This window comes from Moschus berezovskii, chromosome 14 (genome assembly GCF_049115385.1).
Source record: "Moschus berezovskii isolate FMDL1 chromosome 14, NW_MosBer_1.0, whole genome shotgun sequence".
In the NCBI taxonomy this organism is placed as follows: domain Eukaryota; kingdom Metazoa; phylum Chordata; class Mammalia; order Artiodactyla; family Moschidae; genus Moschus; species Moschus berezovskii.
The window spans coordinates 49,512,892-49,534,120 of NC_142473.1; the positions used below are offsets into that span (position 1 = coordinate 49,512,892).

Consider the following 21,229-nt stretch of genomic DNA (forward strand, 5'->3'; position numbering starts at 1 on the left):
GCTGAGACTTACAGAGGGCAGAATCTTGTGGAAGATGGCTTCAAAGGCAGCTCAGGCACATGAAAAAGACAGTAAAAGAACCCAGGGCACTGGAAAGGGCTCTCAGCTCTGCTCAGCCAAGAAGAGAGGCCGGGAAGGAAGGACTCGTTGCTGGAGAAGGCGATGCAACATCAGGACACAATACAGGGGAAACAGAAATGCCTGAAGCCAGTCCCGCATTGCAGTCTCTGAGAAGAATGACCCTGGTTAGGGGCATGGAAATTCCCGGCAAGGAGCAGCAGATGCTGAAGGCTGTGTGCCCTGAAAGAGCCCAGAGGCAGCGCACCTGAGCAGGAGAGCCTAGGCTGGGAGTCAGACCAACTTGGGCCAAGTTCTTTCTCTTTAGCCCCTCAGAACCTCAATTTTATTGTTTCTAAACAGAGAATAACAATTTCTGCCCCTGGCCTAGCACAGGAGGACACAGAGGCACAGAGAATATCACACCCGAGGTCTATAGTGAAGCAGTTAACGACAAGATCAGTCCCCGGAGCGAGGAAGGCAGGGGCAGACCCCATCTACATCAGGCTCAAGTGTGGTCCCGGCACAACATGGAGGACTCATGCTCGCTCCACGGATATGGAATAGGACCTTGAAGGCTCTGTGACCTGTGCTCAGGAGATGATAACTGAGAGCGGGCCCGAGGGACTCCAATTCCAGAGCTGTCGGGAGCAGGGGAGACTGACTTATTGCATGGACTCCACAGGGAGAGCCCATCAGTGGAGGCACATTCTAGGGAAGTCCAGACATGCATCTAACAGGGCTGGAGAAGAATACGGAGGGTGTCTTACAATGTCTTGAGTTCTTAGTAATGCAAAGCAAAGGCCAGACATCCATGTGTGGGGACAACGTAGAAGGATCCATGCCCCCGCGCTGAGTGTGCCCCTGGGTGTGTTAACCATGACTTATCACTACAGAAAGGACAAGAACTGTCTCACGCCTCTGCTTGGGTGCTGAGATCATAGCATCTCCCTCCCCCGAGATCAGAACAACTCTGCCTTAAAACTGGATTTCTCAGAGCCTATACGATAAGGGAGATAAGAAGAAGTCCTATTGCACAGATAAGGGAGATGAAAGCACAGGATCCAGCTGAGGGCACGGAAGAAGAAAGCAGGAGAGGAAGTTTCATCTTTCCTTTCACCCCTTACAGGTAACATATTTTAAGGTTACTAAAGCTATAACTTGCTAAATGAAAAGACTAGCAAACAGCGCAGCCTCATACAGACAACAGGGACATGCGGTTAATGTATAATACCTTGGGTTCTACCACTGGGGAGGGCTGGTTCCCACCGACACACTATGGGATGGCAAGGAGGGTTTCAGTTATGTGGAGAGAAAGAGACCTGGTTAGTCATGGCAGTAACTCAGGGCCACCTGCCGGCCTGAATCTGCAAGGTTCACCCCTCCCTCCCGCCCCATCTCTATGTCAGATCAACACAATCTGTGGCGGGAAAACAGGTCACTGTCCAACCGCATGGACAGACATCCCAGGCAGCTGCTGCAGTCTGACCAGAGGGAGCCGGAGGCACGTGATGGGAACAAAGCCACTGAGGGCTCCTGCCTTCCTGGTTTTCCACTGTATCACCAGAGAGCCTGGTCCACTGCTGGACCCCAAGGGATCTATGCAGTAAGACCACTGGGGTGCTCTATAGGGCAGTACCCCTGTGTGTCCAACGACCTCGCTGCCCAAGAATCTGCGACCCTGCTCTCCAGCACAGGGGCCCCCACGTGGTCAAGGGCTAGCCCCATGTAAGGAGCCACAAAGCCCTCCTCATGTCTTTTTAGACTCTTTAAGAAGCTTCCTGTCCAATCTTCTACTTTATTCCATAACCCACTCCCAGGGTCATCTTTATCCAGATTATATCCTCATTCAAAACCTCTGCAACATTCCAAGTGCCCTGGGGAAATAGGGCCGGGATTTAAGAACTCTGGCTCCATTTGACTCCTGCCTCTGATCTCACTTCCTCCTGCTCCCCAAACCATTTCCCCAAACCTGCCCATGCCCACCTCAACATCTTTTCTCATCAACTCCAGGCAGCGTGTTCTGACTCACCTTGCCTCTAGGATGCCTTGGGCCATAGCTGACCAGTTTTCTCAAAATGTTCATATAATTCCTGCCTCCCCAGCAACTTGATAAAAGCCTCCAGGAGGTAGGGACAGCACCTGGCCTGTGTGTCCCAGCACTGTGCTGACCTCAAAGAAATAACTCAGTCATCTTTATGGACAGACTGATGACTGACCTTGTCCACAGATTCACTTCTCAAGTCTTCGAGACTACAGGAGAGTTTTTTCTGAGCCCTGGAAAAACACAAAAGAAAATAAAAAAGGAAACAGTTACTGGAGAAGGAGGAACATTCGTGCAGAGGACATTTCAACCTTTAACTGGTATTCTATCTTGGGCTCAGAGTCAAGGTCAGGAAAAAACTCAAGACCCTCTCATCATAACCGTTACATGTAAGATGAGTCTGGCCCACTCTGGGGATGGCCTCGTCTGACCACGTGTTGGTAATGTATGAGAGTATCACTGAAATCCAAATCAAAAGTCCTTGACAGTCCTCAACACAAAAGAATACACAATTCAGTGGCATCAGTGGACGCTGGCTGTTGTGTGGTCATAAGAGAAAGCCAATGTCTGTGGAGTCAAAGAGAGGAAAAGGGGCCAGTACTGCCTGGTCTGTGAGTGAGAGAGTAATCCAGGGAGGGAGGCAGTGCCACCCGAGAGTGGAGAAGAACACGTCGGCCACAGCTCCAAAGCATCACCCGCTGGGATCCTCTGTCCCTCTGCTCCAAGTCTGTGAGCCCTGAGCAGTCTGCTCAGAGGAATCAGCTTTCTCGGGCACTATTTTGCAGAAAAGGGAACCAACTGGATGGAGGAGCGGCAACCCATGGTCACAAGGGTTACCTGCGACAAGTCTCCTTGGCAGTGATATTTCTCAGTTCATGAGAATAAACCAGCATCTGTTGCTACGTTAGTCTCTTATGAGTCTAGTTAGTGTGAGTCACTCAATGTTGACTTCATTCTGAGTGAACTCATCAGCCAAATTTCTTATTCTGCAAAACTAAGAATGGGCCAGTCGCCATCCCTGGCATGACTGCTTTCCTCTGAGGCTAAAAGCTCAGTAACAATGGCTTTATGGAAAATGGGGGGTTCTGAGTGCCTAGGCTCTGGAGACTCAGCGCCCTTCTGGGGAAACTCCCATCACTTGGCTGAAAGACAGCCTTGGCAGTGGAGGTCCAGATCCCAGTTCCTTGGAAACGTGTTCTAAAGAGCTGACATCGGTAACTAGAAATAGGTTCATTTTCAAGGTATCAGTTAGGAGGCTGTTGGTGACCACAGAGGCCAGCCCACAATAAGCTCATTGCTATGTGAAGCTTCATCAAAGCAACTGGACCAAGCTCCCTGTGAGGAGAAAAGGCCCTCCCTGGAGAGAGAGTGGAGTATTGTCACAGGGCTGGACTCCCTCTCAGAGTGGGAAGGACATTCCAGAGGGGCTGGCGGGAATGATAGGCCCATGGCATGGGGTGCTCTCTGCTCTGAGGAGCCCCTGGAGGGCACAGAAAAGGTGCATTCCCCACCTCCCTGAGGCCCCAGGCCCTGGCCAGATCTCCTCTCAGTGACAAGAACCCGGACTCTCAGCCTGTGGGGAGGGAAGCCCTTCTGCAGCCAGGGGAGGTGAACATGGTTCATGCCTGCACCACCATTTTCGCCCTGTTGTGGCCACTGCTGGGGCCTGGAGTGCTGCCCTGACTATGGGAGGGCAGGTGGGCCCAGGACATGGTGGCTGTGATCACTGCCTCATCTGGAGCCCTGAGAGGGGCCTGAGAGCACAGCAGCTCCACGGAAACGCTTGGGCCTCCTACCTGGTTTCCAGTGATTTCTGCGGTAGTGGGGGTGGCCCCGCCGTGGGAGAGCTGCCTCTTGGAGACACCTGCATGGGAACCAGAAGAGTCACTGGAAAGAACAGTTACTGCCTGGAGACCGGCCACCATCCTTTCCTCTTGTTTGGGCAATTCCTCCTGGGGAGGTACATCTCCCGCCCTGGGTACAGCCACAGGGGCTACAACAACACTGGTGCCTTGCATTTTTAAGATGCCAACAAGCAAGATATATTGAAAGCCATGGCCAACTTGCCTCTCCTTCTAGGGCCCAAGCTCACATCCTTGCAGTAGAGTCCTGACAAGTTAGTCCTGACACCCGAATCCCTGCACCCTGCCCTTTCTGAGCTTGGTTCTGAGCTTTTTCTTTCATTTAGTGAGCCACTGTGCACCCTTTCAAAAGCATTCCTCGGTGTAACTTAGCCAGAGTGGATTTCTGCTTGTAATGAGCAACACTGTAATTCATATAGTCAATCAACAAACAGGAGCAGCATCTACTGCCTGACAGGCCATCAGGGAGGTGGGTAAGTTAATTAGGATGAAGGATCAGTGCAACACATCCTACAATGTATTAATAGTACGGGAACGGAAGGGACCCTTCTCATTGGTGGGAAGGTCAGGGAGGCTTCAGAGGGGAGAAACTTAAGCTGAATCTTGAGAGATGAGAATGGGCTTAGCAAGGTCAGAAAAGCAAGGGCCTCACAGGTGGAATGAACGCAAGCTAATGGTGGTAGAGAAGGACGCAATTTAATGTCTTCACTGACTCTAAGGGCTGTCTTTGTTTACAGCCCGGTATCTTCTTGGTCTACTTAGAAAGAACCCATTACTCATTACCTGTACGCATTATAGTACGTAGTGCTGTTAAAAGCCTGGGCTTTTGGGTTCAAGTCCAAGTTCTGCTGCCTACTTGCTGCGTGACCTAGTGACCTAGAGCAGATTACTTACCCTCTCTGAGCCTCAGCTGCAGCACAATAAAAGAAGAACCCCCAGTGGGGTGTCATGAGGCATAAACGTGGTGAGTCATGTACAAGGCTAATCACACGGGTACTGGATATCAGTTACTGCTGCTGTTGCCAGCAACCTGGGGTGCTTGCTCTGACTACCTAACTGGGCCACCAAGTGACACATTTGCCCCTCCGTTAATTAAAAGGGTTTAGCTGGACTAAGACCCTCCTCAGTGTGACTGTTCTGGAGTTTTAAGAACCTTTTAAATTCTGGGCTGAAGTCCCTCCTCCATCTGAGATCTGTAACTACAAGTTTATTTGCCCAGTATATTTAGACTAAGTCCAGAGACAGCCATAGAGCTGGATCAAATTTTAAGCAAGAGAAAAGGAAATGTGTATGCTGTCTACAGGGAAGAGAGGTTGTCTGTGAAATAGGAATGTATCACTTCAAAAGTTCATTATCCCTCCAAATGTGCAAGATGCATTCATTCATTAAACAAATATTCATTGAATCCAACTGGGTATCAGGCATCACTGCAGACCGAGAGACAGTGGTAAATAAAAATACCCCTTTGGTCTATGCTCATATTCCAGAGAGTAAAGGCAAAAATAAACAAGGAAACCAATTGAAAAAGAAAAGTTGGGGCTTCCCTGGTGGCTCAGTGGTAAAGAATCCGCCTGCCAATGCAGGAGACATGGGTTCTGTCCCTGGTCTGGGAACACTGCACATGCTATGGAGCAACCAAGCCTCTGCACCGCAACTACCGAGCCTGTGCTCCAGAGCCCGGGAACCGCAACTACCGAGCCTGTGCTCCAGAGCCCGGGAACCGCAGCTACCGAGCCTGTGCTCCAGAGCCCGGGAACCGCAGCTACCGAGCCTGTGCTCCAGAGCCCGGGAACCGCAGCTACCGAGCCTGTGCTCCAGAGCCCGGGAACCGCAGCTACCGAGCCTGTGCTCTGCAGCCCGGGAACCGCAGCTACCGAGCCTGTGCTCTGCAGCCCGGGAACCGCAGCTACCGAGCCTGTGCTCTGCAGCCCGGGAACCGCAGCTACCGAGCCTGTGCTCCAGAGCCCGGGAACCGCAGCTACCGAAGCTGTGCTCCAGAGCCGAGCCCGGGAACCGCAGCTACCGAGGCTGCGCTCTAGAGCCCGGGAACCGCAGCTACCGAGCCTGCGCTCTAGAGCCCGGGAACCGCAGCTACCGAGCCTGCGCTCTAGAGCCCGGGAACCGCAGCTACCGAGCCTGTGCTCTACAGCCCGGGAACCGCAACTACTGAGCCTGTACTCTAGAGCCTGGCGACCGCAACTACTGAGCCCACACGCCGCAACTGCTGAAGGCCATGCCTCTAGAGCCTGTGCTCCGCAACAAGAGAAGCCCACACACCATAACTAGAGGGCAGCCCACACTGGCTACAACTAGAGAAGAGCCCTCACAGCCATGAAGACCAGCATGGCCGAAAACAAAAGTTTAGAAAAGAGAAAAGAAAACTCCTATCCTCAGAAGTCTAGTATCCACTATGCTGTTCTCCCCAGCAGGAACACAGGCCTGTGCCCTGGCTCCTCCCACCCTCAGCATCTCCCCAAAGCCTCTGGGGTGACTCCACTGATTTAATTTTTTCACCTGTCAAGATTTATACCTGGCAGGTTCCCGATTAGATCCTCCCCCAGGTTTAGGGCAAGCTCCTGGGGCCTGCCGAAACCCCTACATCATTCATGGAAACACAATACCTCTGATTTAAATAGGTCTTCGGGCCCTTTATTTGCAGTGTTCCAGTTCCTGAAACCTTCCTCCAGTTCTTGTTCATTGATTGAGAGAGTTCTTTCTGAAGGCCCTGGAAGCATTAATGCAGATCATTACCACCACATGGCTTGTTTAGAAACCTATAATTGTACCACAAAATTCTAACACCGTCTCTCCTTCATTAAGAGGGACAAAGAAGAACATTAAGGGACATGAAAAGTGTGATTCAGAATATTCATTGAAGCATCTGAGCAAGGCCTTCCAGGAGGCCATTTCAAGGTCAAAGCTCATGCTGGGGGACCAGGAGAAGTCCCCACTCCCCAATTATTCCTCTCCAATCTTCTCATTCCTCGGCCACAGGCACTCAGGCTCTGACCTGACCCAAGATCCAAAAGGATTAGAGGAAATTAGCCTGTGACATGTATGCAGGGCTGGCAGTGGCCCTGGGTGACAACCGGTCAGCCACAACCCAAACTAGGGGTTGGCTTTTCCCCAAGAGGCAGCAGCAGCTCAGCCTGGATGAAAGGTTCCTGAGCACCCTCATAGCAGCCTTCTCCTGTGAAACAGCTGCTCCCTCGGGATCTGTAATGGAAGCCTGGGTCAACAGCATGACCAACAAAGCAGGAATTGAGCATATGCCCCAGGGTGCCCACACAACACGGCTGCTGCCTGAGTGCTGCATTCAGTCTGGACAGCAAGTATGAAACACAAACAGCTCTCCCTGCCCTGTGACTTCCTATGGGAACCCAAGCACCCAGAAACTCAAAGAAGGCTCCCCAAGGGTCCTGGCAACTGCTAGGGATGCTTTTAGAGTCTCCAGGAGGTGGATAGGCTCTAAATCCTAGTGAGGGTACTAAATTGCCTTCAGATCCAGGTTTGACTGCACTCACTGCCTCTAAGAAGTATGCCAGGGAGATGCATAGATCTCCTGAGGGTGGGGATTCCCAATGGTTCAAGTTGAAGGCTTTCTTTTCTTGATGATCTAGATAGTTTAGTCCCTGGGAGTACTGAACTGTCTGCCATTTGACAAAATTTCTGGAAATCAAGAGCTGCCAGTTTCCCACCATCCAGGGCAGTCTAACCAGCTCCATCTTCCCTCAAAACATTTTTCCAAATGAAAATGAAGACTCTTCTGGCAGAACTGCCCAATATTTAACACAGTAGAGATGGAATATCTTGGGGAGAAGATGGTAAGCTCCCCGCTGCTCTTACCTTGGGTTGCCATCACGATCTCACTCACCCTTCGGTACTGGTTTAACAGCCCAGTAAGCTCCTCTATCCGACGGTCCTGTCACAGGGCAAGACAGATTTCCATGTAGACAACAACACTGGCACCTGAGGTGATTTCATTTGGGGCCCAGGCTGTGTTCTGGGCACACAGAAAGGAAAAGCTATGTGGAACCTCTGGAACACTTCAAACGGAGACAGAGGGTCCAGGCCCTGGGTTCCTAGTGGTCGGCCTCCTCGGCCACTGTAAGCACTTCTGCTCTCCCTGAAGGCTATGAGTCCAATCTCTACTTATAAAACAATCCCTGTTTGACACAGCCTTTGAACGGCTCAAACATTTCCCGAAGCAGGAAACTGTCTCATAGCCTCCTGACAAAGCCACTGAAATCTGCCTCCTGGTCCAAGTACTGTCCTCTAGTTGTTGCTGTTTGGTTCCTCGGTCATGTCTGACTCTTTGCAACCCAATGGACTGTAGCCCTGCCAGGCTCCTCTGTCCATGGAATTTCCCAGGCAAGAATACTGGAGCTGGTTGCCATTTTCTTCTCCAGCATATCTTTCCAACTCAGGGACTGAACCCGTGTCTCCTGCTTGGCAGGTGGATTCTTTATCACTGAGCCACATGGAAAGCCCATTGTCTTCTGAAGCTACATGCCAAAAAGAAGACTAAAGCTGTTGTATTTATCTCAATACCTTAGGAGTCTGAGATTTCTTGCATAACAGAAGAAGTTCCCAGAGGGGATCAATTCTTCCCCAGCAAAGGCTGGGGACCTGGGATGACACACAAATTTCGGAGTTAGATAAACTTGGGTATGACCTTGGCTCTGCTATCTGTAGTTACCTGACCTTGGGCAACACTACTCAAGCAGTCTCGGTTTCCTGGTCTGTAAAATGCAGGGCTGTGATCCTTAGAGCTGACCTTTGTGCCAGATAGGTACTCTGTAGTATGCAGGTGGCTATGTTAGGATTGTGCAGGGATTCAACGTGAAAAACAAAGAGGGCTGATGGGTCTGTTGCCAGTTTTATGAAGGGTCTATCACCAGATCTTGAACATGGGGGATTGGTGGATGGCTCTCAAGTTTTGTTAGGAATCTGAGCAACAGCTATGACATCGGCAGTAACCTCAGTGTATTTTTTCCCCTAAACCAGCCTGAACAGACATGGCTTTATTCTACCTTTGAGAGATTCCATTTAGGCAAAACTCCCAGGCATCAAAGTCAAAAGCAGGTAACCGAGCCGAGTCTCCAGGAGGCAGAGGCAGATCTCCTGACACTTCCCTGAGTCAGTGTCCTGATGGGCACAGCTCTGCCCAAAGTATCAGAGACCAGAAGGGACCAAAGAGAACCAGGAAAGTCAGCAGAGAAAGGACACGGCCGCTCAATGGCCATCTTACCTTATCTTCATTGGCAACAAGCAAAGTTTCCATCCCCATTTTCAGACGTTGAATTTCTTGGTCTAAAAGAATTTAAGTGTAGGAAGAATTATTTATATAAAATGCAGACAACTAGTTCTCCCTGCTAAGATGATACAACTTTACATGTGAATAAATTACATATCACTCCTTACTTCTTCAAAGAGCCCGTGATGGTGTATGGCACACAGTCAGTCTCATTAAATATTTGTTGGATAATTGAACAAATTAACTTGGTATTTTGTCTTCTCTTTATAGACATTTTTTTGGGGGGAAACAAAATGTCATTTACTCAAGGGTGTCGTAGAAAAATCCCCAAACTTTTTACAACTGATATCCTAGAAGAAAATTGACATTTATCCTTTATAACTTGAGTAGGTATGCACTTGGGCTGATAACTAGTTTCAGACAGAATCAAGAATCACACAGTCCCAGGATTATACCAGAGAAGAATTTAAAATGGGAAGAAAAAGTCTCTCCAGCCAAATGGAGACAGGGAAAGAATGATTATGTAAAAAGAGCCAACTACTTGGCTCAATTAGGAAAGACATAGTCAGAATTGACTAACAATGTTTAACTGGATCTATAAATACATTGAAACAAACTCTACAATCACGGAAAACAATCTTAGTTCATCGTAAACCTACAGAATTTCCCTATGGGCCCAGGGGTCTTTGTCAGTCTGTGGTAGATGACAGTTGGCCTTCTCCCACTATGGACCCAACACAGCCTCACGAATTCCTCACAAACTAGTCTGGAGAGCCAGGTCTAAGGACAAAGCCTAAATGGCCTGGGAGTCATTCCGCCAAATACATGGAGGTCTAAGAATTAGCACACAGTTTTTCCAAAACAAAGCCCCATACCCATCCCAAACTGGATCCTACAGAGAACAGGTATGTCTACGTAAGGAAAGTTCAGGAGACAAGGGGACAAAAATACGAATGGGCACCCCATCTCCCTGGATGCTTGCTGTAGCCAACAAGAGCAGGAAGACTGGATTGACGGACTTTGTGTAAACAGACATAGGGATTCAGACGAAGCTACAGAGTGCTGCTTGGTGTCTTAGGCTCTTGGTGGTTTGTGGAGGGGCGGGTGGTAAGCTCCAGATGAAGACTGCTAATCTGGATGCTTTGGGCAGGGCCTAACCAGAACAAGGCCCTAAAGATCAGCTCCGGGAGGTACCCAAGGCAGGGCCTGGAAAGTGTGGTCTGTGGGGAGGCATAGGGTGCAGAGGGAAGCCTGCCTGACCTGAAATCAGGGCCTGGGGAGCTCTCTATCCAAGTTTAGCATCATAGACAGTCTAGAGTATCTTAGTGATCTGCCCCCTCCACATGAGACCACGGGAGAGAGACGACACGCTGAATGGCTGCTGAAGACACTGAGAAAGGCTGGTGGAGGGATGAGCATATGTGTCACTATTTCCTTCTCCAGCCTAAGCCGCTGTTTCAGGGCTGCATGGCTCCCCACCCCAGCCAGGGATCCAAGCGAAGCGGTACTGAGGCCCAGAGGAGACTTGGTCGAGGAGCCAGTTCACTGGGCCACATGACCTCCTCCAGCAACACTCTGCAGCCTGAGGGCAAGAGGAGAAGCTGGAAGGTGCATGATCATTTTGTGTGCAAGGCAAATAGCTGCAAATATTAAATACACATTAATAAGAATATTTGCGGATTTAGCCTCTATTTTTAATCAGCAAGACTTGAACTCCTTAGGGACCATTCACTATCCTTTCATTTATTCAAAAAAACGTTCCTTGGCAGCTATGGACTGAATGCTGTGTGAGGCTCTGTGGCTATGCTCTCAGGTAAGACAGTCACAGTCCCTGCCACCAAGGAAGGATGACGGTCTATTCAAAGGGACTTTAGAAAACACAGCACTGGTTATAATAAAGGCTATGAAAGAAACAACAGGAATACTGAGTCTGAGAAAAATACGGGCACCTAGTTGAGGTAGGATGGCCAGGTTAGGTCTTTCCAAGAAGTAACACTTAAGTTGAGATCCAAAGGATGAGACATGATGGATTTGTTTCATCACTCAGGCCCTTGAGTGTGTATCTGACAGGGATCCATCCCATGACCAAATGAATTGCTAAAGTCTCTTCTGTGGTGAGGACACAAAGACAAGTCCTTTCACTGACGGGGAAGAGTGAAGGCTCCAGAGAGCTCCAGTGGTGACAGAGCGTCTGAGGAAAGCCTCCAGAGGTGAGGCCTCGAACAGGGAAGAGTTCATGGCCATGGCTCAACAAGAGAGCTGGGCTTTACAGACCTGAGTGTGCGTTCATGCAGACACATGGACGTGCACACCGCGTGCCTCCTCACACAGCTGTTCACGTACCCAGAGACTCACAAGCCCACTTATAAGAGAGAACCCAGGCCGAGGGGCGACTGCACTCTGTCACAGCCGAGCCAGTTACCTTTTTCTGCGTGGTCACTGTGCAGAGCTGCGGACCTGGAGAGCTGGCTGTGCAGACGCTCAATTTCAGCATCTTTCAGGGCCACCTGCTCTTGCAGCTGGGCTACCTCAGCCTGGAAGAGAAAAAGGCATCAGACCAGCTCAGAGGGGCCACCAGACCATAACAAAGCACTAGGGCCCACGGGTCATAGGACCCGTTAGGAAGTTAACAGGTCAGAGCCAAGTGGGAGGCGAGGAGTAAGAGGTGTTTACCGCCCTCCCCACAAGGTGGCGCTCTGGGGAATGAACGTGCTCTTCCGGGCCATTCTGGACACTGGCCGTCCGCTCACCTCCCCACCCTGCTCTGACCATCCTAGCTGCTCTTTCTCCTGCTTCCTCCTCCCTGACTGGACTGGACTCTTTCCCTCCCCCGCCTCCTGTAGTCCACACACCACTGAGGGCTGAGGAGGTGCGAGCATGTGTAATCGGAGGGCTGCCCTTGGTCCAAAGATGAATACTCTTTCTGGACATGGTCCTCTTCCTCCCAAGATACTCCTGCGACAGCACGCATGCGCACCACTGTAACAAGGACGTGCATCTTTCATTCTTCCACCCCGTACAGGAAACAGAGTGGAAAGCAAGTCACCACGAGTAGACAGTGAGTGAGCCGAGAGCTCCCGCCCTCAAGCGCTTCCAACCTGAATGCACAGCCACTGCCTCCCCAACCTCAGGCCCCGACGCTCCTTTCCTCAAATGTAGTTACATACAAGCACTCGGGTATGCTGAGTGGACATACTTGTGTAAATCAAGCATGTGAGTACAACACAGGTGCGCGCACACTTTCATACAGGCAGCTGCACCGGGTATACCCAAATGTCTACCGAGTACAGCAGATTAAATTTCACACACAATAGGAGATGAGGTTGTTCCTGGGGCTTCCCAGGTGGCTCAGTGGGTAAAGAATCCGCCTGCAACGCAGGAGACGCAGGCAGACACGGGTTCAGTCCCCAGGTCAAGGAGATCCCCTGGAGGAGGCCATGGCAACCCACTCCAATAATCTTGCCTGGAGAATCCCATGGACAGAGGAGCCTAGCAGTCTGCAGTCCATGGGGTCACAAAGAGTCGAATACAACTGAGCATGCAGGCAACGTGAGGTTGTCCCTGCCTTTCATACTCATGAGAAGATCAGAACTGGGTGGGTCCCATCCTAAGAGATACACTGGCTTTGGAGTTAAACAAACTTGGATTCTCTCATTTCCTAGCTGGGTAAGTGGCTTAGCTTTTCTGAGTCTTAGCTCATCTACAAAGCCAGGAGAATAGCATTTAGCTCATGAGCTGTCGGAGAAGGCAATGGCACCCTACTCCAGTACTCTTGCCTGGAAAATCCCATGGATGGAGGAGCCAGGTAGGCTGCAGTCCGTGGGGTCGCTAAGAGTCGGACACGACTGAGCGACTTCCCTTTCACTTTTCACTTTCATGCATTGGAGAGGGAAATGGCAACCCACTCCAGTGTTCTTGCCTGGAGAATCCCAGGGACGGGGGAGCCTGGTGGGCTGCCGTCTATGGGGTTGCACAGAGTCGGACACGACTGAAGCGACTTAGCAGCAGCAGCAGCAGCACCATGAGCTGTAGTGAGGAGTTAATATGACAATGGTTACAAACAACTCAGCCTCATGCTCGGTAGACAGTTAAGTCCTCAGTCAGTGCTACTTCTACTGCTGTTCTCATCCTATTCCTTCCCTTATGGATAGCTAGTTAGTTCGCTGGGCATCAAGCCAGACTAAGAAAGGGGGTGAGAACTGACTCCCAGCCAGACAACCGCACACACAGCAACAGCTTCTGCTCGGAGCATCCCTCCCCCACGGTAGCCCAATGGTGTCCCACCTTAATTCTGCAAGGGTATGGTATGGACTCGTCCTTTCATGAGGTCATCTTTGAACAACTCAAGAAACCAAATGAGCACTGGCCTGTTGGTGGCTCTTCCACCAAACATTCCTGTGTTCAGTTTCAGGACACATGGACGGACTGTCCACTTTCCACTGACCCCATGCTCATTGCATTCTTACATTAACCGTCACTCAATCCTCACAGGAAACTAAGGGATGAAGAACTATTCCTGTACATCACTGGGGAGAAAGCAGGAGCAGTGAAGGATTCGACTGAGGACAGGCAGATGAGGGCTGCCTTATGGGGCTAGGGCACCCAGAGCCTACCTCCAAGGGTCCGGACAAACCTTCCTTAATGTCCCCTAATTGGGACCGTGTAAAAACAAGGAGGTGGCAAGGAGTAGGTTTCCTTACCTGAAGTCCCTACAGAGCACTGTCCCTCTGCTTGGCTTCCACTCACAGAGTACGGAGAGCCAAGGCCAGATGTGCCAAATGGTTTGTGGAGACTTGCAGTCAGGCAGCAGCTTCTCAGAGCTAACTCAGGGCCTTGGAGCCCGTGGGCTTATAATTAACGGTGACAGTGGCTTCAGAAAACATTAGTGTTGTGTGCTAAGTCTCTCCACTAGTGTCCGACTCTGTGCGACCCTATGGATTGCAGTCCGCTAGGCCCCTCTGTCCATGGGATTCTCCAGGCAAGAATACTGAAGTGGGTTGCCATAGCCTCCTTCAGGGGATCTTCCTGACCCAGGGATTGAACCTGCATCTCTTACATCTCTCTGCATTGGCAGATGCGTTCTTTATCACAAGCATCACCTGGGAAACCCCTTAGCCCTGGGACTTGATCCAAATGCCTCTCATTTCTATAGCGAAAAATGAAAGTATTAGCTCAGTCGTGTCCAACTCTTTATGACCCCATGGACTGTAGTCTGCCAGGTTCCTCTGTCCATGGAGTTCTCCAGGAAGAATACTGAGTGAGTAGCCATTCTCTCCCTTCTCCAGGGGATCTTCCTGAACCAGGGATTGAACCTGGGGTCTCCTGCACTGCAGACAGATTCTTTACTGTCTCATTTCTATAAGGGCCAGGCTAATCTTGGAAGATAGTCTCTTAACTTCTCTTGCACCTTCTACACCCATTTCTCCCCTTCTTTGCAGACAGGGTGAAATCTAGTTTCTGCTAGGAATCCCCATGCCTGATTCTTGTCTGCAGGCCCCACAGTGGACACCAGTGATGTCCAGGGGCCTATCTATCAAGGCAGAGCCCAGGCTCTTCTCTCTGAGGCCTGTGTCTGGGTGAAGTCATTTGTTTACAACTCTACAGACCAACTGGCTGGGTGCCCCTTCCTGTATGCCAATTTTCACAGAATAGGCCAGAAATGACAGGTGCTCTCTTAAGCTTAGAGAGGTATCTGTTCCAAAGCTGGAAAGTCTACAACAGCGCAGAGGCCCTGCATCTGATCATCAGAAAAAGTATGGTACTTCCATGGCCACTGAGGTTTGGCAAGAGGTTTGGGACAAAGTCATGCAGACCGGCGCCAAGCAGAGGCAGCGTGCTCCATCTCCCTTAGTTAAACCCAGGGACCAGGCCCTATAGCCACTGCACTGCTACATTTACGGACCGAGAAGCTTTGCACAGAAAACTAAAGAACGTTATAAAACAAGACAGGGTTCAACTGCAGGAAATTAGGATGACAGAATGACACAGACCCAGATCAAAACCTCACCTTGGCCATTCTGAGCCTGTTTCCTCAGCAGAAACATGAAGATGATAAATCAACAGACCTCACTGGGTTACTTTATGGCCCAAATGAGAAAACGTGTGCAAAGGGTTTGACACATCCTGGCACAAAGAGGGGTTCCAGACCTGGTGGTTATTAAATAACCGATAGTATCGCAAAGGTCTTCTAGGTGCCAAGGCAGAGTGCTTTGGTGATTTAAGAGCTACTTGGTTTTATAATAGAAGGCAGTGTGTGTAACTTCAAAGGTTTCACCAAGACAGGACTTGCTGACGGAAGGTTCTGAGATGTTAGAGAAACAGTGCTCCTAGAACTGGGGACCAGGACGCATAGAGCATACAAGGGACACTTAGATAAAGACAGAGCAGGAAGTGAACAAGCAGATCGTCCAGCGCTGCTGCTGAATAGCGATAAGATCTGGGAGAAGTTACCTAACTACTCTGTGCCTCAGTTTCCTCATCAATAGAGTAGTTAAGAAAATTATTTACACTTATATATACATCAACATCACATTCAGAGTTTTTTTCCCACAATATTGTATAAAATTGTGAATAAATTATCAACACCAAAAATTAACAGAGAGACCCCCCTCCTCCAAAAAAAGAGAAATGCCTGGAAGGAAATATTAATAGTGGTTAACTCCTGGGTGGTATATGAGTGATTTTTACTCCTTTAAATTTTTGTGATTTAAAACTTATTTCTAATGGTTATTATTGTTTTTATAATCATTTAAAGTTATAGAAAAATAAAACAAAGTATAAACTAGATGTTTATACAATTCTAAGATGAAAATGGGCTTCCCTGATAGCTCAGTTGGTAAAGAATCCTCCTGCAATGCAGGAGACCCCAGTTCGATCCCTGGGTTGAGAAGATCTGCTGGAGAAGGGATAGGCTACCCACTCTAGTCTAGTATTCTTGGACTTCCCTTGTGGTTCAGCTGGTAAAGAATCCTCCTGCAGTGCAGGAGACCTGGGTTCGATCCCTGAGTTGGGAAGATCCCCTGGAGAAGGGAAAGGCTACCCACTCCAGTATTCTGGCCTGGAGAATTCCATGGACTGTATAGGCCATGGGGTCTCAGAGACATGACTGAGTGACTTTCACTTAGCAATAAGATGAAAATGCCTATGGGACTACCTGGTGACACCTGTGGGTGGCGCTGCAGAGCTCTTGGTGGAAAGGCAGGCGTGTGTGCACCCTAGGTAGCCCAGGCCAGTTCCTCAGGCAGGAAAGTTGCTTCAGGGTTTTAAGGTTTCCTTCCTTTAACCCCAGATCGTCCTTCCTCTGCCCCCAAGGAAGTCTAACCCTGTATTTTAATGTGAAATTTCCTATTGCTTAAGTGCAAGTCAATTCAAAGTTTTAAAATACAGTGTTCTGGCCAAGACAATAAATGTGTGGGTTGAATCCATTTCAACTAGTGGAGAAAATAGAAGAAGAAACAAAAGAGGGAAGGATAACACTTATTTTGAAAAATAATGTATCACTGGTATCTTTAAACAGCAAGCTCCTCAGTTCAATAGAAATATGGTTTGGTTAAAAAAAAAAAAAAGACAAGTACATATTTTTAGGAATTGCTAAAAATAAAGCATGCCTCTTTTTAGAAACTGATTACTAGAGGGACTGCTAAATTTAAAATAATGCAGCCAAGATAATGTTGGCATTCATCTGCCCTAAAACTCATTACTCATAGCACCTCAGCCTGGGGGTTGCTGTGGGACACAGAGACTTTGTGGCTTCGGCAACTCATAATCTCGGGGGCTTTCTCCAGGGGAAGAGCCCTCCTGGATTAGATCCATCTGCTTACTCGATCTGCACACTGTTGCCTGTGCATACAATGGGGTCAATTCACATTTCTCAAGCTAAGGCTACTGCACACTCCAGGCTCGGACACAGACCCTCCCCACTGGGCTCAGAGCCTCTCCATAAACAGGAGGACTGCCCCTTACCTTGGTGGCCTTCAGTTTCCATTCATACTGATTCCGTTCGTTTTCCAACTCTTCCACCTTGATTTTGAGGTGCCGGAGCTCCTGCAGTAACTCCTAGACGAGTAGGAAGACAGAGTTCTGATGGTTAAAGAGCAGGGTGTTGCCAGGATCTACAACCCTGCATAGGCACAGGCACAGAGGATGACGCCAAGGCAGGAGCCACCACATCAGGCTCCGCACTATGGCTGGCTCCGATCTTTAAAGATGGCCGGTCCTTGTTTCAGGAAGAGCTGTGCGCCCGTTACAGAACAAAGGCCTGGAGCCTCAGACATAAGGAAGAGAAAATGTTTTCTTTTAGAACCTGTTCCCCTCCACCTTTCTAGCATCTGCATTCCCTGTAGGGGGTACCCAAACCATGCACACACGTGTAAAGGACCAGAGAGGCAGGGTTTGGGAGCAAGAGAAACAGAGATGCAAAAAACAAACGAAAACAAGGCAGCTTCTTACAGACAAAGGGACAGGAAATCTGCTAAGTGGGAGCATCTCTGCCTGGGGAGTCGAGGAACCTAAAGGGAGGGTCAGGGAGGAAGTGACAAGCCAGGAGGATAGGAATCAAACACTGCAAGGACAAATGCTCAAGTGTGAAATGTAAAGGCTGGCCTGGGAGTTCCAGTTCAGAGGAGGGAGTTGGCTTGAAGAAAGGAGGAAGAGGGGAGGCGTGTAGCGAGCGGGCAGACAGGAAGCATGAAGGCAGACAACCTGTTGGGCTAGAGCAGAGGATGGGCAGCTTTCAGTGTGAAATGAGGCCAGGAGATAAGGTAGGGCCTTACTGTAAAGGCTGTTGGATGAGAATATAAAGAATTCTGAAGCCATTCTTTAGATCGTATTATAGGAAGCCACTGAAGGTTGCTGAGTGGGAAGGTGACATTTAAACAACTTGCTGACGGTGGAGCTGGAAATCAGGCCTGTTATCTTCTGACCCCAGGGCCCCTGCTTTCTACAGTACCCCTTCAGTAAAGACACCACTGAGCGCCCTTGTCCCAAACCTAGGGTCTTTTAACAGACAAATGGTCCTGCTGACTGGTTTCATTCAGAAAAATTAGCATAAAAGTGATTACTCCCAAAGACTTTCTGAACTCCAGACTCATGTAACTTTCCACTTAACATCTCCACATGGATGGCATCTGTGCCTCTTCCAACTGTCATGGCCTAAGTGGGACTCTCAGTTCCCCTTTTAAATATCCCTGTCTCACTAAATGGCATCTCCATCTTGTGTCAGAAACCCAGGATCCCTCCTTGGCATCTCTTTGGTCTTTCCCCCACATACATAATCTACAGAGCCTTGTAAATTCTACCTTCAAGGAAATTGCCTGAGTCTCTTGTTTATCTCCAATTCTACCATGTCTACTCTGATCCAGCAGTCAGTGCTGACAGCCTGGACAGTCTCTCTGCTGGCTGGTCCTCTGTCGTCTTGACCTTTTTCAATCCACTGGCCCCATGGCATCCCGGGGAACAATACGATTGAAGCACAGATCTGATCCTGGCCTTCCCTGCTCTTCAAAGGTCATGAAATTTAACCCGTGACCAACACAGCCTGGCCTGACCCTGCACCCTGCCTGCCTCTTGTATTACTATCTCTCCCCAGTTCTACTCCAGCCACACCTGTACTTTTTAGTTCCATCTGACTTGGGCCCTTGCACCTGCAGCTCCCTCAGTCGGGAGCCATCTGCCAGGTTAATCCCTGCCCATCCTTCAGGCTGCCCTAAGCAAAGCTATCCCAACCTCCACACTTCCTCAGATCTCCCTTCTATACTCTTGTGGTATCTGTATCATCTTTCACGTCATCTGCAATTAAACATTTACCGGTGTGACTGCTAATGGCTAGTTCTCCTCCTATATTGTGAACTCCATGAGCTTCGCTAACCTCTGGCACATAGTCAAGTATGCATTATTTCTTGATGAATGAACACATGCAACTCAAGCCATCTTTTAACTGGCCTGGAGCTCTTTGCATTCTGAGACAATCCACCGGAAAGTGACATCGCTTCTACTTGAACTTTGTAGAGACATTTACTAAGATTTTTTTTTATAACTGAGGTGAACATTTGTTGCTGCCCTTAAAAAAAAAAAAATGTCTTCCAAGCTAAAACTATTGCCTCTTTGATCTGCAACATTAGACTTTAAGGCCTGTTGTGACTTATAGCAGATCCAAGATCATTTTCTGAGTCTAGCTGTGCTTGAGGGGGATGCTGATGGCAGAACCCAAAGTGTGCAGGTTACTGCAGAGCAGTGGCCATTATGGGGACACCGAGCAGGACCATCTCCAGGCTTGGTGACCTCTTGGGCCCAGCCTCTTCCTTCTCAGCTATTTGTTGCCCATAATGAGCTATTAACACTGGTGGCCACTCTCATTTCTCTTACAAGTCTTTCTGGGGTGACCCACTCTCCATGGGGCCAACACCTTGTCAGAGCTCCCCTTTCCAAATCTGCACCTCATCTTGACTCTCATTTTGTTCCCCACTGAGCCCTGCCCCCTCACGCCCAAGTCAGAGTAGAGATTTTCAACACGTCCCATAGTTGAATATAACATCACGGCAACTTCCTACAGACGTGGCTATTGTGACCTTGACCTTCCCGGTTCTCTTCAGTAGAGGGCCTTGGAGGCACAGGATCATGGCTGTGCAGCTGCCATCACAAAACACTGGTGATACCAGTATGAGGGGTCAAGTCCAGAATCCCAGTCAGATACACTCCACAGGCCCAGAGGCGGTGAGATCCCTCAAATGTGATCATGTGGAGAATTTCCCCCAGAAACTGAGATGATGACAGTTGTCAAATATATGGAAACTTCTGTTCTATTGTCTCACTGGGGATAAATCCCTTTAAATATAAACTTGAAAGGATTCTTTCAGGATGCTATTTTCACATGAGACTAAACTTCATTTACTCTCCCAGTCCAGAAGGAAGAGCTGGTGTTTGAGTCAGACCTGGGAAGGGAACTCTTGAAGCTTCCTTTTATACCAATGCCCCATCATTTGGGGCACCTGACACACCTCACTCCCGGCCCTGAGGGAGATAAGTGCAGTCACCCGTCAGAGGGCTGGCCTCTCCTGCTCAGATCCTGCTGGGGGAGTGTCACAGAGCTCAGCTCACGTCCCCCAAGGGGAAGTCCCAAGCTCTGCCCAGAGGTGACTGCAGATCCATGTTAAGCTAGCACACACGGTTCTGGTTAGGAGATGCCCCGGTCCCTCCGCCATGAGACGCCCCACACACACATGCTCCCATATACTTAAGTGTGGTGCCTACAGGTGACCCCTCCCTGTGGGCACAGTCCTGGCCGCAGGGCTGGGGCCGGGCTGCACTGTCGCTGGCCGCCACCTCCTCAGGGTGGTCCCTACTGAGAGAGAGGCGCTCTTGCATCTGCCTGTGGATGTCCAGCTGCAGCCTACACATCTGCTCCTGCAGCTCACTGATCACATTCAGAACCGACTGTAGGAAGGAAGAGAGAGGAGAAAAAAGCACTCAGGGTCAGTCTGCACTCACACACGGAACTCCCTGGGAAAGCAGAACAGAAGGACGGAAGTGTGCAGTGGGGCACCCAGGGGTCACTGTCCACGACCACCTGCTCTCTTCACAGGAACCAAAAGATGTGGTGTTTTCCCTCACCTGCCCCATCCGCAGGCCTGTCTTGCAATTTGAACAAGCCCCCAGCAATGCCTTCATGCCATACTGGGGGCCGTCATTACATGCCCATGTCCGAAATGCAGAGTCCAGCGACAGCAGAGATGGGCATACATGTGGACACACCCCTTCTGCACACACCAACTCCCCTCCCCAAACATACCAACACCTGAGTACCAGGGACACACAGCACATTCACAGGTCCCCAACACTAAGCACTCCCTCACACCCAACACCACACCTGACTCCTCTGAAGCCTCAAGAACATTTTGGCCTTCTATGTCAACTTCAGAAAAACACTGCAACTTTTAGAATTCATACCTACTTAGTTCGGAATCTCTTGGGCTAGCAGCTCCACTGGGCTTTCCTTTATCTACTCCACAGACA

At 49.6% G+C, this 21,229-nt stretch overlaps 1 protein-coding gene across 19 annotated transcripts in view; it reads right to left on the minus strand.

Moving 5' to 3' along the window:
• The window catches only part of PPFIBP2 (PPFIB scaffold protein 2), a 167,664-nt gene that overhangs the window by 32,496 nt on the left and 113,939 nt on the right, over nt 1-21,229 (minus strand). For 13 of the 19 annotated variants that reach the window (XM_055423442.2, XM_055423440.2, XM_055423439.2 and 10 more), the window contains 9 exons: nt 20,468-20,650; nt 17,183-17,275; nt 11,643-11,754; nt 9,215-9,276; nt 7,810-7,885; nt 6,585-6,688; nt 3,898-3,965; nt 2,277-2,334; nt 1,292-1,333 (listed from right to left, as the gene is read on the minus strand). In XM_055423442.2, coding sequence (XP_055279417.1) covers nt 1,292-1,333; nt 2,277-2,334; nt 3,898-3,965; nt 6,585-6,688; nt 7,810-7,885; nt 9,215-9,276; nt 11,643-11,754; nt 17,183-17,275; nt 20,468-20,650 — 798 coding nt within the window. The remainder of the gene's footprint in view (nt 1-1,291; nt 1,334-2,276; nt 2,335-3,897; nt 3,966-6,584; nt 6,689-7,809; nt 7,886-9,214; nt 9,277-11,642; nt 11,755-17,182; nt 17,276-20,467; nt 20,651-21,229) is intronic. The other 6 variants (XM_055423446.2, XM_055423445.2, XM_055423444.2 and 3 more) reach the window with 2 other exon arrangements.